The sequence below is a fragment of the Scyliorhinus canicula genome, chromosome 5 (genome assembly GCF_902713615.1).
Source record: "Scyliorhinus canicula chromosome 5, sScyCan1.1, whole genome shotgun sequence".
In the NCBI taxonomy this organism is placed as follows: domain Eukaryota; kingdom Metazoa; phylum Chordata; class Chondrichthyes; order Carcharhiniformes; family Scyliorhinidae; genus Scyliorhinus; species Scyliorhinus canicula.
Genome location: NC_052150.1, coordinates 87,081,582 through 87,098,090, shown reverse-complemented (window position 1 = coordinate 87,098,090; position 16,509 = coordinate 87,081,582). Strand labels below are relative to the sequence as shown.

At 43.5% G+C, this 16,509-nt stretch overlaps 1 protein-coding gene across 6 annotated transcripts in view; it reads left to right on the top strand.

The window, feature by feature from the left end:
- Positions 1 to 16,509, top strand: part of LOC119966112 (retinoic acid receptor beta-like) — a 279,552-nt gene that overhangs the window by 226,421 nt on the left and 36,622 nt on the right. For all 6 annotated transcript variants that reach the window (XM_038797340.1, XM_038797334.1, XM_038797336.1 and 3 more), the window contains one exon: positions 4,616 to 4,792. In XM_038797340.1, coding sequence (XP_038653268.1) covers positions 4,616 to 4,792 — 177 coding nt within the window. The remainder of the gene's footprint in view (positions 1 to 4,615; positions 4,793 to 16,509) is intronic.

The window sequence follows — 16,509 nt, the reverse complement described above, 5'->3', positions numbered from 1 at the left end:
CTGCTAGCCTGCAATCGTTAAAGCCAGCCTGCATTCTTAAAAGGAAGGTGCAATGTGGCTGGACCAGGTGCTTAAAGATGATGGAAAAGGGATTTTGATGTGGGGAACATTGAAGAATGGCACAACATGCCAGAGTGCCGCCTTCACCATTTTCTGATGCTGCACGGGAGTTCTTGATGGAGAGGAGGAGAGATCCACAGGGGACAGCCAGGTGATTCTCCAGCGTTTGCAAAGCAGTGAGAGCAAAGAGACAACTTGGCCAATGCCTGGGGTCAAGCCCTGAAGATATGGATGCAGTGCCACACAATGTTTAATCACCTCACATGAGCAGTAACGGTCAGCCAATCTATCTTTAAATGCAATATTCCACTAACTGCACCACTAGCTTCACGCACTGTTAAACACATCACACCTACTTCCCTCAGCTACCAACAACTTCTGTCAGTCATACCTCACATCCAACATTTGCAGCTTCATCTCACCCTCACACACTTGGCATTCTCCTCGGCTCACGCCCACATGTGACAGCTTGCACATACTGCCAGCTGTTCAACTGTGACAGCCAAATACCCAAATATGTTGCCTCATGTTCACTGACACTCTTACTTCTCTCTTGCAGGACAAGGTGATAAACAACTATAGGTAGTAGCACTACAACAATGGGCGGCAGATGTGGTTCAATGTCCTGATCTTCCTGGAGGAAATGGTGCTTGCTATCACTGATGTGGTCATTGCTGATCGCTGTTACCAGTAGCAGGGCTCTATCAATGCCATCCTGAAACCACAGTGGCGCAGTGGTTACACTGCTGCCTCATGGCGCCAAGGACTCGGGCCCGATCCTGACCCCAGGTTACTGTCTGTGTGGAGTTTCCATATTCTCCCTGTGTCTATGTGAGTCTCACCCCCACAACCCAAAGATGTGTAGGGTAGGTGGATTGGCCACGCTAAATTGCCCATAATTGGAAAAATTAAAAAAAATACCATCCTGAAACCTAACCCCCCTTCTCAAATCCCACTTCCTCTTCTTCCCACAATCTCTCCTGATTTCCAAACAGCAGATGCACTTCCTCTTCTTCCCACAATCTCTCCTGATTTCCAAACAGCAGATGCACTTCCTCTTCTTCCCACAATCTCTCCTGATTTCCAAACAGCAGATGCACTTCCTCTTCTTCCCACAATCTCTCCTGATTTCCAAACAGTAGATGACGTAAACGTGCTCTCCCCTCAGTAGACCTTATGACTAGGGCAGCATGTGACGCAGTGGATAGCACTGGGACTGTGGCACTAAGGACCCGTGTTCGAATCCCGGCCCATGTGTCACTGCCCATGTGGAGTTTGCACATTCTCCCAATGTCTGCGTGGGTTTCACCCCCACAACCTAAAGATGTTCAGGTTAGGTGGATTGGTCACACTAAATTGCCCCTTAATTGGAAAAAAAAAAAAATTGGGTACTCTAAATTTTTTTTAAAATGTAGACCGTATGACCAGAAGATGCAGGAGCAGAAGTAGGCCATTCGGCCCATCAAGCCTGTTCCGCCATTCAATGAGATCATGACCGATATGATGTGATAATCCTCAACTCCAATTTCCCGTCTTATCCCCATAACCCATGATTCTATTTCTGATTTAAAATCTGTCTATCTCAGCCTTGAATGTACTTAACGACCCAGCCAGTACAGATAGGGTGCTGCAGTAAAGAATTTCACAGATTCACCACCCTCTGAGAGAAGAAATTCCTCCTCATGTCTGTATTCAAATGGGTGGCCCCTTACTTTGAGATTTGCCATCTGGCCCTAGACTCTTCCAACCTCTCAGCATCGACCCTGTCAAGCGCCCTGAGAATCCTATATGTCTCAATAAGGTCACCTCTCATTCTCCTAAACTCCAATGAGTACAAGCATATCGCCGTGCCTTTCTCCATTCAGATGCCAAGAATCCCAATTTGAACAAGCTATTGAGGAAGAACAAGAGATAAAAGAGCAGGAGGACAGTGATGAACAGATTTATCATCACTCGTTCTCAGACATGCAACCGCCAGCTCACATACTTACACTGTGCATAATTTCAAAGGTAGCGTTGAGGCATGATCTACACATGGTGAGCTGCTGGCTATGAGCAGCCAGCACAATTGTAGCGAAGTTGACAAGTTGCTGGAGGGCAAGATTAAATGTAAGTTCTGCTACAGAGGACACAGATGAGAACTGTGATGGTGAAGTGTACCAAAGATGAATCTGCACACAAGAAATATTTGGTACCTTGCAAAGCCTGCCAGAAAGTTTGTGGTCAATGTCAAATTACATAGAGGTATTCAGCACCGATTTGGCACAGTGCTTTGCACAGAGCTTGGAGCCCATCTTTCCGAACATGGAAGTGGTGGCCAGTTCCATTAGTACACGTGTCGATCCAACATCTGGTGACCAATATGTCAGTTCCCATTGCAGAAGGCACTCAATGTCAGAGTGCTTCAGTGGAAGCTGTAGCTGAACTCATGCAAGTTTAGCTTGCTACCATATAGGCTTAGACTGCTACTATCATGGCGGTAGATTACAATGTGTAAAGGGGCTTTCAGGCTTTCACAGCAGTTGAAAAAAAAATTACGAGGATTTCTGAGGCCCCGCCCTTGAGGAGTGGCAGTGGGTCTGTGGCGCATGAACCTCTCTCAATTTGACATAATTCGTCCTCTCACTACTATCAGCCCAGCAGTGCCCTTGTTGTTGCCAGACGGTCCAGGCTGCTGTCCTCCATGCCGAGATGGTGGAGTCCACAGCTGGGCTTTCTAGGGCTCGAGCTAATCAAGATCATTCTGCAAGGCCATCTGCCATCTTCTCCACTGAAAGTCAGCAGCCTTCCACCTGTCATACTGCAGCCACTGAGGTAGCACTGAGTGGGAACACGAGGCCAGGCAAAGCCACACGGAAAATAGGCACTAAGGGAATTTAGTAGGGTGATTAGTTGATGTTTGCATGCGATATGGCATCATTTGATTTCTAAATTTGGTTCAGAATGCTTATTTTGTGGTGGTTTTTATTCTTGTATTGTGCCCAAGCAGATACTGTGATAGTCAGGGGCAGAGGGAAGGTGAGGTATGGAGCAGTTAGTCAATGGGGAATTGGTATTTCATTCACTGGTAGGCAGCCAATAGGGATAGCCCAGTCAGGAAACTGATGTGCTAGCTCCCTCCTCCATTCCACTTCCTTCTCATGAACTGCTCACCATCCAGCTCTTGGCCAGGCCTGTGCTCTCATGAGGTCTTGTAGCTTACAACAGGCCAGCACGGATTTTGACATGTGCCCTTGCAGTTACTGCAGGGCTCACTTAGTATGATCCAGGCAGTGGAGGGCATTGTTTAAGCACTCAAATGGTCTGCTCTATTAAATTTTGTAAGTCTGCAGAGCTTTAATTATATGTTTGCATACCTCAGTCATAATACAAGTTGTGAAAGAACAGGCTCGTCACTAGGTCGTCCACCCTCTGATTTGTCTTGTGGCACAAATGCAGCAAACTCACACAGGATGGCGGCATTGTGACTGTTGTCAGGAAACCAGGCATTGACCAGCGTGATAGACTTCATATCACCATGGCAAGGGCCTCCCTTTGGGCAGAGAACCAAAGAAGAAATATGGACTGAACAGCTTAAAGCCTTAACATAATTTAGGAATACTTGTACCTGAATAACTTACCATTCTATTGTGTTTTTAATGGCTTTGCCTCTTCAGGCTGGCTTGCCAAACACAGACTTGGAGCTTTCCTTTGAAAATTGTGGAAAACAAACTGACAATTTCCTGGTTGGCAGAGAAAGTGATGTGGCTGCTTTTACTCTTAGAAGCTTTTCGAAGTCTCACAGTTCCATTCACTGCCTCACATTTGTTCATCCAGTATTACAATAGCTTACATTTATTGGTGTTCAATGTTCACAGGGTTAATTTTCCAAGTACACACTGGACGCAGGACATCATGCCTGCCAGTTGTGAATGATGACAACCTGAGGCAGCGTGCCCAGAGATATTGCAATATGCTCAGCCTGTGCCCCAGGTTCCCTGCCATCAGTGCTGCAAACTTGGGTTATTGCCTCCATGGAATTAAACTCATGGGGAACTTTGCTAATTACCTATTAAAAACTCTGATAGGGCAGCACGGTGGCCTAGTGGTTAGCACAACCGCCTCACGGCGCTGAGGTCCCAGGTTCGATCCTGGCTCTGGGTCACTGTCTGTGTGGAGTTTGCACATTCTCCCCGTGTCTGCGTGGGTTTCGCCCCCACAACCCAAAAATGTGCAGAGTAGGTGGATTGGCCACGCTAAATTGCCCCTTAATTGGAAAAAATAATTGGCTAATCTAAATTTAAAAAAAAACTCTGATGGAGAGCAGCCTGAAAAATTTGTTTTACTAAAATTATTTTATTAAAGGTAATTGATTAGAGCTCCATCAAGTTCCACTCAAATGTTAATTGGAATATATGACATGAGTGATTCAACTTCTAAATTAATTAGTTTGCCATTGCTTGAAATACCGATCTTTATGGGGACAGAATCATTCAGTGAGCTACGCCTGTCGCATGCTTTGTAACTGCTTTTTCAATGACAGTGATTATACATTTGTTGATTTTGTTGATTACAGAATTCCAGTGCTGACCACCGGGTACGGCTTGACCTGGGCTTGTGGGACAAATTCAGTGAACTTGCCACAAAGTGCATTATCAAAATTGTGGAATTTGCGAAACGACTGCCTGGCTTCACGAGCTTGACCATTGCAGATCAGATCACTCTGCTCAAAGCTGCTTGCCTGGACATCTTGGTAGGTTCCCATTTGTTAAAAAGATTTATTTGTGTGTCAGCACAATATTGCCTGGAATTGACCTTCAGATTTTGCACCTCCCTGTCTTGTCAGAACCAGCTGGGTACGCTGTGTGAGCTTCGACATTGATGTATGGAGTGAGTTCAGGGGCCGTGCCGTTGACTCAATTGTTGAGACAGCTAAGTTCAGCCACGAGCTCCCATGATTCACCAAACCAACTGTTCCCTGCTCAAGAGATTTCAAAACTTTTGGTGAATGCACTTCTCAACTGAGAAAGAATCACCCCCTAATTGCAGTCAGATATTTCTTGGCTTACTGTGGTTGGAAGCAGAAAAATTAAAAGGCCGAAGACTTTAAGTATTCAATTGCATTTCAGTTTAAATTAATTGTTCACAAATGCCGTAATACGTCTCAAGGATCGTTTTTTAACCTCACACCTTCCACTGGGAGCCATTTCTTGAAAGAATCAATGGCTCCTTATCACTCCTATTTGCCTCAACAGAAAGCTGAACTAAATATAGTGCAATGTCTCTCAAAATGATCTTATATGAGCAAAGTAGGTGAGAATAGAATGCTAGCTATCTGTCACTCACTGCAATTAGTGAGTGAGGCGGGACCAAAGGCTGAGTTTCCAACCTGCTCAACAGGTGTAAAACTGGTGATAAGGGCCAGCTAGGAACCGCCTAACTCTCACTTTCCATTGGCTTCATCTGCACTATTTTGCTTTTGTTTTGCCAACCTTAAGTGGCTGAGCTGAGCAGCTTGTTTGCATGTTAAGATTCCGATATAACTTTATGGCGCTGTCCCCTCCACTAATAACACCCCACTATCCGTGTCCATTTCTGCGAGCAAGCTGATCTGAAACCACATGTCTTTATTGGAGCTGTTGACGAGTGCTTTGACAGAACATAACTATTCCGTGCCTTCGTAAAACTTCCACGCCTCGAGATTCCAACATGTTGTAATTGCCTCCTTTTATTGTTTTTTTTAAAGCATAAAGGTTTATTGATAGAGTTCTTACTACCAAGAATGGGAGCAGCACGGTAGCACAGTGGTTAGCACAGTTGCTTCACAGCTCCAGGGTACCAGGTCAATTCCCGGCTTGGGTCACTGTCTGTGTGGAGTCTGCACATTCTCCCCGTGTCTGTGTGAGTTTCCTCCAGGTGCTCTGGTTTCCTCCCATAGTCCAAAGATGTGCAGGTTAGGTGGATTGGCCATGCTAAATTGCTCTTAGTATCCAAAATGGTTAGGTGGCGTTACTGGGATAAAGGGGATAGGGTGGCGGCGTGGGTCTGAAGTAGGGTGCTCTTTCCAAGAGCCGGTGCAGACTCAATGGGCTGAATGTCCTCCTTCTGCATTGTAAATTCTATGAACTCTATGAAGAATAGAGACACAAAAATGTCCACAGATTTCTGTGAACTCAGCATATATTCTAAAGCATCACTATGATAGTCTGCAAAACATCTTCTTAGCATGAACTTGATAAAGTATAGCGCATTACTGCATGAAACGCTTGAGCTAGGTTCTAGCACTAACTCATGGTTTGATTTGTGGGTGAAGAAACTTGTTAAAATCACTGTGCTGCCGGTGCTGTGTTCAATACAGAGTTGCCCAGGGTTCTGGATGAAGTATCTGGCACTCTCGTGCTGGTTGCTGCTGAGCTTTAGGACTGATGATCAGGGCCCAGTGTCCGAAAATAAGAAGAGTTGGTTGATATATAAAAGAGAAATGGTGCTTTTGAAGCTGCTGCACAGTTTAACAAAGGGAGGCTGGATATTTCACTCGCTGACTTTTGAGTTGTCCAGTACCATACTGGTGAGCAGCTTTTATTGGAACAAAAACAGAAAACAGTGGACAATCTTAGCAGGTCTGACGTGAAAAGGGAGCTAATGTTTCAAGTCTGGATGACTCTTTGTCAAAGCTGGAGATAACTGGAACTGGGGTCAGATTTATACTGTAGTGAGGGGGGGGGGGCGGTGAGCAATGGGGCTGGATAGGGGGCTAATCTTTGTCTATCTACACCTATCGCTGGCCCCCTATCCAGCCCCACCGCTCTCTCCCCCCCCCCCCCCCCCCCCCCACTACAGTATAAATCTAACCCGATTTTCAGTTATCTCTAGCTTTGACAAAGAGTCATCCAGACTTGAAACATTAGCTCCCTTTTCTCCTCACAGATGCTGTCAGACCTGCTGAGGTTGTCCAGTGTTTCCTCTTTTTGTTTCAGATTTCAACATCCACAGTGACTTGCTTTTAGCTTTTATTGGAAGCCCTGCTGATCACAATTAAAAATCAGCACTTTTGAGTGAAATAGGTCATCAAAAATAGATAAATGAAGAGCTGAAAATATCTGTCTTGCCCTAACAGTGCATGGAAATGGGCAATGTTTCCGTAATTGGGAAGAACAAATTAGATTTGGTTTTGCTTATTTCTCAGGTGTAAAATTGCAGGGGGGGGGGGGGGGGGGGGGCAGCTTTGTGCTGCACCAATTTCCATGGGTTCGTGGTTGTGATGAACAATATTAAAAATTTGGGCCACATTGTAGTAAATGTTTTGCTGTAGATCTGTACCCACTGGGAACTAACTTAGATTTTCCCTTCCCTTGTAATTTAGGGCAGCACAGTGATTAGCATTGCTGCCTCACAACTCCAGAGACCCGGGCTCAATACCAGCCTTCGGTGACTGTCTGTGTGGAGTTTGCATATTCTCCCCGTGCCTACATGGGTTTCCTCCGGGTGCTCCACTTTCCTTCCAGAGTTCAAAGATGTGCTCATTAGGTGGATTGGCCACGCTCAAATTGCCCTTCACTGTCCAAAGTTGTTCAGGTTAGGTGGGGTTACAGGGATACGGCGAGGGAGTGAGCCTAGATAGTGTGCTCTTTCAGGGGGTCTCTTCAGACTTGATGGGCTGAATGGCCTCCTTCTGAACTGTATGGATTTTATGTATGTCTAGAGGGGAAACATTTTAATTATAGTGGTCAGTTTGAATTCAGGTTATACCGTAGAAATGAGAAGACAATGTGAAGATCTATGATACTGTCTAATCTCCTGCAAGATATTTTGATAAATTGATTAACCTCAAAATTACTGAGCTTAAATTAAAGGGAGCATTGCTTTGTTACTTTCAAGCTAGGCTAATTCCAAGTGTTTCAGCAACAACCCTCAGCTTCCAAGGCCTCTCAGTATCGCTTGAAGGATATCCACTGAAATCAGTGATAAAATTGTGTCACAGAATTCCTCCCAGATGAGTTTTTTTGGCCCACCCTTTACACCAGTAAATACCTGCCATTCCCAAACATTACTTAAACCAGTGCTTTTCATGCCTTGATTATTATCAGAGATGGATCAGCTGCAGATTTAGCTGTTCAAAATGTCTTTTATGTTTGTTCTTATCTTGATCAAAGCCTTATACAGTAGAAGTTTTAAATTTATTTGTTTGTATTGAAATTTGTGTTTATCAAGATGGAGGTGGCTTGTGAAGAATAGAAGATCTTGTTAAATATTTTTTTCTTAACATGTGGGCAGCAGTGACAAAGCCACATTTATTGCCTAAGTGGTGAGCCTTCTCCTTGAATTGTTGTACTCCTTGTGCCAATGATGGTCCCTCAATTGTGTTAGGTAGTAAATGCCAGCGTATCGATTCAGTGGCAGTGAAGAATAGGTGATACACACTCAAGTATGACTTGAAGAGGACTGTGGACCTTAATTTTTTTTAAATTTAGAGTACTCAATTTTTTTTTTTCCCAATTAAGGGGCAATTTAGTGTGACCAATCCACCCAACCTGCACATCTTTGGGTTGTGGGGGTGAAACCCACGCAGACACGGGGAGAATATGCAAACTCCACACAGACAGTGACCCAGGGCCGGGATTCGAACCCGGGTCCTCAGCGCCGTAGTCCCAGTGCTAACCACTGTGCCACATGCCGCCCTCTGTGGACATTAACACTGTTCTCCTGGCTTGACTGTTCTTGACCATCTGCTGGTAGCGGTTGCAGACGGGTTAGAAGCTGCTGAAGGAAGGAGTCTTGGTGAATTTCTGCACTGTACCCTGTGAACCGTGCATACTGCAGCCACTTTGTGCACTGGATAGATATTGACTGCTGCAGAAGCAAATTACTCTCTTTGGGATAATGTTGAGCTTTTGAATGTTGTTGCGGCGACACCAACCCAGGTGAGTGGTCAGTATCTGATCACACTCCTAACTTAAACCTTGTAGATGATGAAGAATCTTTGATGGGTGAGGAGGTAAACACTGGTCTTGTAGCCAGTGTTAATGTGCTTGTTCCAGTTCAGATTCGGTCAGAGGTGGCTCCCAAAGAGTGTTTTTGGTGAGGAGTTTGATAATAATGGTGATGTTAAAGCTCAGAGGAAAATGGCTAGGCTTTGTCGTGTTTGAAATGGTCACTACCTGGCACTTATGTGGTAAGGACGTTTCCAGCTACGTGTCAGCTCAAACCTGAATCTTATTCATGTTATATTGTAGGATGGCATTGATATTTCAGTAGCAGAGGAGATGTGAATGGAACTGAACACAATAATTGAATAGTTAGCAGAGCCCCACTCCTGATCGTATGATGGAGGGAATGTCATTGATGAAGCAACTGAATATGGTTGAGCAGAGGATATTTTTTTGAAGAACTCTCAAGGATATGATGGCTGGCCTTTGGCAGACTATATCTGACCTGATTCCAATACATTATAAAGTTTATTCTTTAGGGCTCCTTGCCGCCATAATTGGGTTGAATGCTACTTTAAACATCTCCTCTTGTGTACCTGTCTGGAGCGGAGTGTTTCTGGCAGAACTCAACTGAACATCAGTGAGCACTTTATTTGTTAGTAATTGTCATTTGACAGCACTATTGCTGACTCCTTATTTCCTGAGAGGAGACTAACAGGACAGTAATACAAATTACATTTACAATATTTTTGTTTTGGAAAAGACATACCTGGAAAATCATTAGCATTTTCCGATAGATGCCAATATCCAAACTATTATAATAACTTGGGGAGGAAAGCAGCTAGTTCTGGCACATAAGCCTTCAGTATGAGAGGCAAGGCTGTAGTCAGGGCCCATTAGCTTTTGCTGTGTTGTACATTTAGCTGCTAATTAATGCCACATGGATGAATCTAGTTGGTTAGACATCAACTATAGTAGTGGGAATCTCAGCAAGACGTCAAGAAGAATCGTCAATAAAACACTTTGGCCCTTGGAAACAATTCAGCTTTGTCTCTTGGACTTGTGCTTGCACGCTCCACCAGGATTGAGTATAGTAAGAAGTCTTACAACACCAGGTTAAAGTCCAACAGGTTTGTTTCAAATCACTAGCTTTCGGAGCACTGCTCCTTCCTCAGGTGAATGTCTAACAACGGCATCTCCACGTCATGATTGAGGATGGGAATGTTCTTGGAGCCTCTCTCTCCTGTTAGTTGTTTTGTTCAACCACCACCATTCTTGACTGAATGGCGTGTGATGGCAGAGCTTCACTATTAAATCCAAGGAGAAAATGCTGGAAAATCTCAGCCGGTCTGGCAGCATCTGTAGGAAGAGAAAAGCACTAACGTTTCGAGTCCAGATGACCCTTTGTCAAAGCTTCACTATTAAATGTTGGTTTTGTGAATGCTTTACTCAAACTCTAGCCTGTTGCTTTTGGTGTTTAATCTGTAGGTAGCTGTGTATAATAGCTGAATTGATATCAATTCCTACATTATATCCAGTGCTGCTTCTGACATGCCCGACTACACTGGGTCTCTTGGTTTGAAGGTAATGACACAGTGAGTGATGTGCGAGATCAAGAGGTTACAATTTGTGGTGGTGTACAAAGCTGCTACCACGCCACAGAGGTGCCCGGTTTTGGACTGCTAGATCTTCTTAACTGCCCAACTTATTCCCATTCTACACAATGGAGGATGTCCTCCCAGTGCAGAGATGATCTTCACAAAGACTAAAGTGGTGATTTGCATAGTCAGGTCATGACTGATACAGTTAGGCTGGTGAGGAGGAGTTTGAGCACCAACCAGTCCACCTACTGACCTTTTGTATTCTCTCAGCTGGCCCAAGCATGGTTGGGAGAGAAATTAGTAAAGAACAAATAAACTGAGTACAATTTTAGTTTTTATGCTTTAAATCATTCTCGGTCAGCTGCCAAATACAGCTGTGGATTTTATTTAATTTTTGCAGTGAGTCTTTTGCCCAGTATATCATCAAATATAAAAATAAAGAATGTCACAGTAGTTTGTCAAGTGCCTTTAATGTACTCCCTCCGTTCCATTTCCACACCCTTGATTTATAGCAGTTTGTATCCTATCAAAGCTTTGGTCTGGTAAATTTCTGTCATGTGACATTTTGGCCTCAGTGAATCTGGCAGTACTTTGCAGTTCAGCAACAATATCTCGAGCCACTTGACTTAAAAACCAACTGGGGCCAAAAACTATCAAAGCACTACTCCCCGCAGGTTAATAGCGGTGACTTCATTGAACAAACAAGCCATTAACTACCCAATTCACTAAAATGTAAATAATTGCAGCCATCTCCACAATAATAAAAACAGTAACTGCAGCGTGGCAGGAAACACTGCTAAGCAAATAACACAGTAATAGTAGGCTGAGGACCACCGCCCTCATGCTTAGTTCATCATTTGGGACCACCAATTATTGAGCAATTAATTGGGATAATCAAATTAAAATTGGAATAAATTAAAGTCTCTCAGATATGCGAAACGTTACCCTTGGTAGAATCACTAAACTTTGTACATTTAAGTGGGAATTGATATCAGAAGCTATGGTACAGCCACTAAACAAAGGTCTTGTGTAATCTTTCATAGCGACATATATAGAGCTGACAGTGTTTGAGACGTTGGTACTGTCAAGTTGGCAGTGGGATCACTGGTTTGTGCCATTGGTGTTTGTATTTGCGAGTGGTATTAGTGCCCTTGTCTGCAATCGGTGGAACTGGCTTCTTAACTGTTAAGATTTAAATGAAATGAGTGATCCGCTGAAACATCTGTTTTCATAAGCATAGGAATATAAGACTGTAGGAAGAGGGGTAGCCTTGCAGCCCCTCAGGTCAACTTTGCCATGTTGGATTATGACCAAACTGATCTCAACTCCATAATAACAACTCCTGGTACCTTTACCTAACAAATGCTGGCCAATCTCAACTATGACATTTCTTTTTTTTTAAATAAACATTTTATTGAGGTATTTTTGGTATTGTAACAACAACTATGACATCTCTTAATTTATCAAACTCCAACAGCTTTTTTGAGAAGAACGTTCTAGATTTCCACTGCACTTTGTATGAAGACATCACCCTGAACTGCTCGTGCTAGTTTTAAGGTTGTGCCCCTTATTCTGGACTCCATCACCAGAATAAACTGTGTCTGCCTATCCACCCTATTAAATTCTTAAGCACCTCAATTAAATTATTCATTAATCTTCTGTGCTCAAGCGAATACAAGCCAAGTCCATATAACCTGCCCTCACAGTTTAATCTTATTAGCTCTGCTACTATTCTGGTGAACCTAGCATGCACACGTTTCAACGCCAATACATCCTTCATGGGGTGCAGTGTCCAGACCTGAATGCTGGACTCCCAAATACAGTCTAACCAGATCTATTTACAAGTGAAGTGTAACTTCCACCTTTTGTAATCCAGCTTCCTTCACACATAGACTAACATTCCATTACTTTTTGTACCTGCCACTAGAGTTCATTAAAGTCTCTCCTGGCTAGGAACTATAATTCTGAAATTGCATTGTGCGGAACATCAAAAATGCAGAAATAGTTTGATTACAGGTGCATTGCTATTGAACTGTACTGTTTTTTTAATCTGGGAGAGCTGCAAATTGAATTTAGATCACTTTATGAATCAAACTCAGAAAAAATGAAGAATCCCACAAAAGTGACCCAGTCATCTGCCTTTTTCCCGAAATAATCACTTGACTTCAAAGGAAGAGAGACAGATGTTGGACACGAGTTCACTCACACTGCAATCCTTATTTTAGATACAATTACTGCAGAGTGAAGCCTATGGAATGTCAGATCCTGTTATTAAAATTAATGTTTACTCCCACATTGAGACCAACAGTAATAGAATTGTAATATGACACAATTCTGCTTCAGTATAAAAAGTGACAAAAATGAACACTTTCACCTCAAGGATTGTTCTGTCGCAGTTAAAGCAAGAAACTGGGGCCAGCCCCAGAGAAATTCAATTCCAAAAAAGAAACAGAAAAGGCAATCCTTAGCTTTATTAACCAACCAACTTCTCACCATTGGAAATATACATGGTCCACACAGCTGGACGTCGTAGTCCTGGATTTGTATTCTCGAGGTGGGTAGTGGGAGATGGGAAAATTTCCAGTTTAGCCTGTCCTCCTTGGGAGAACATGCCCATAAAGGTTGTATCTTCTTTGCCAGGGAGTGAGGTGGAGGGAGGCGGAAGTCTGCCTCCCTTTTCTGAGCTGTGAAACAACAGTACTAACCACTGTGCTACCGTGCCACCCACTGACCAGCTCAGGAATGCAGGATGAAAACTTGCTCCCTGCACCGTTATCCTGTCCCAGTGAAAATTGGGGTATGGGGAATGGGGACAGGAATCCTGGAATTGGGGATCTCACCTACTATTTAGAAATAGCTCCAGCGTCATTATGATTCTGCAAAATTTTGGGCTAAAGATTTTAATATTGACCATAGACTCACCAGAAACACATCATATGTTGCACAACCAGAGGCCAGGCATGGTTATTTAGTGCTGAATTAATGGATTATTTATGCTGCATTCTTGTATTTGCTGGCTAGTAAACTGAGCCAACGGGTGAGAAGGGAATCAATCACCCTTCACAAATGTGGAATGGATTTTGAATATGCAAAACCATCAATATATATTTGTATAATAGCGCTGTTGAGCAAATATTGCGTTGTTATTTTTAAAGCACACCCTGCTTTATTTGCGAATGTTTACTGTAGAGGTATCCTGAATGTGATGGTTATTTGTTCTGAATCCACATGGACAAACATATTTACATTTAATGATGCATAAAGGCTTCTACTGTTCATCTAGTTAGTTCAGAGGATCTTATTCTTAAAATTAGAGCCAAAATATTAGTGAACACTTTTCATGCAAAGTTTAATAAAAGGGTGCAACTCTGTCTCGTAAAAAGAAGTAAGTACTAGTTTAATCAATAGTTTTAAATCTGAGATTGAAATTTTCACTAACGAAGGAGCCAAGGCTGGTAATAATGTTGTGATAGAGCTCAGTCATGTTCTCACACAACAGCAGAACTGCCAAATGGCCTATTCCTATTCATAGAATCCTTACAGTGCAGAGGAGGCCATTTGACCCATCACATCTGCACCAACCCTCCAAAATTACACCCTATTGTGGCTCCACTGCCCCGCAGCCTGATAACCTGCACAGCCTTGGATGCTAAGGGGCAATTTAGCATGGCCAGTCCGCCTAACCTGCACATCCTTAGACTATGGGAGGAAACCGGAGCACCCGGAGGAAACCTACACAGACACAGGGGGAATGTGTAAACTCCACACAGTCAAGCAAGGTCAGAATTGAACTCGAGTCATTGGCACTGTGAGGCAGCAGTGCTAACCAGTGTGCCACCATGCCTATATTTCTATTTTTACCCTATAATGATCCATATTCAGTTGTCCATCAGAGCTACTGTATTATAACCATTGGAAGAAATTATAATTATAAATGTTGATACCATAGGTAAGTATGGTTCGAGGGTGCTTTAGACTCTCCAGCTCCCAATTACAGTACGGCAGTGATATCATTGTTCCCATATTAAATGAATGGGCTGAATTTTATGGGATGACACTGTCCCCACAACTGCACCCCTCCTCCCTCTGGGCTAAAAGGTCAGGGGGAGCCCCTCTATCCTGACTGTAATTTAACGCTGGGAGCATTAGACGAGACTTCCACCCCTCTCACAGGAGGATGTCCCGCCTTAGAGACCTGCCTGTCAAACAGATGCTTGGTGGCTCTGTTGTTCCAATAGTACCAACGAGGAATGGTGGTCAGAGCTGGGACTACAGGCAGCCCAGCCCGCCAGGGAGCCCAGGTAAATCTGGAGTCAGGGGCCTGAGCAAGACAAATACAGGGGTGGTGTCCAGGTTTGAGACTGGGGGAGGGTCAAAGAGGGGTATGACTCTGTGGGGGTGGAGGTGCTTCCACTGGGCAAGTGTCAAGCAAGGAGGGAAGAAGGGAAACTCCCCTCAATCCATCCCCAACCCTATCGCTCAACACTAGCTCATGCAGCTAAATGTTCGAGGCTTCCCACATGGTCTCCACCCACTCGCTAGATTACTGGCGGGAATGAGATGAGGTCCTTACACATCTATTATAGGGCCATTTAAGTACCTCTGCAGGCTCAAGGGTAGGAAGGCAGGCTGACTGACTCCTCTCCAGCCGCCATATACAATTTCAGATTGGTCAGGGGTGGGCTGGTAGGCAGCAGGGCGGCCACCCACTGGATGTTACATGCTTCCCCCCCCCCATCTTCAAACTCACCGGGGTGCGGAAAATCCAGTCCAACGACGCTGAAACTAAATTACAGTTCTTACTGGTGAACGTAATTACTTACATTTATATTGCACCTTGCATGATCTCAGGATGCCCCAAGCATTTTACAGACAGTCATGTACTTTTTGAAGTGTATTTATCTTTAAGCGTAAGAAATGGAACACAACAGTGTCCCAGAAACAGCAATGAAACAAATGACCAAACTATCTGATTTAGGTGTTCGTAAAGGGAGAAACATTCGTCATAACACCAGGCGAAATGTTGTTCAAGTAGGACGACGGGATTTTTTACATCTGAGCTTGTAACATGCCCAACTGATTGGGTCTACTGGGAGGGCATCCAAAAGATTGCATCGACAACCATGCAGCAGGCCCACTGTATTGCACGGGAGTGTCAGCTACATTATATACTCAAGTATCTGGACAGGGGCTAAAACCAATGACTTTCCAACTGAGAGCTGAGAATTCTCCCAATTGAGCAGACTATTTATCAAAAACTCAGCAGGTCTGTCAGCATCTATTAGAAAGAAACATAATTAACGTTTCGCGTCATGGACCATCAGAACTGAAAGGAGAGAGAATGTTAGAGCAAAAAGAACTGCAACAATATGTAGCAACATTAAGAACAAATGGTCAAATGTGAGAGGCACACCTAACATTCTCCCTCATTTCAGTCCCGACCGAGAGTCCGTGACTCGAAATAGTTCCCTCCTGATAGGTGCTGCAAACCTGTTGAGTTTTTCCAACGTCAATTCTTGTTTCAGAATCCAGCAGTGTTTTGATTATTTTAGACTATTTATCAGTGTAATTTGTTTAAAATCTGGTTTTTATATATATATATATTTTAACTGAAGTAATTGTATGTGTATTGTACCAAGGAATCTGTATCAAAGCACTAACAGAGCATGCAGCATGCAGAGCCCTTTGAGGTAATGTGGCTAGCATTTGAGTTTAAATGCTCTGTTAAAAATAACACAGTCAATTTAAATGAATTCAGTGAGGCATAGGATGTGGCATGCTCATGTATATAGCATTCAGGTGCAGAAGTTTCTTTCATAAGATTATAGAAGCATGTGAAGTCTGATGCATGAGATGTGAAAACTAGCCTCATGTTTGTGGTGTGCTTCAGTGCATATCAGAGTTCATTTGCAAAATAACGTCAGATCTGAGATTTCATCTCA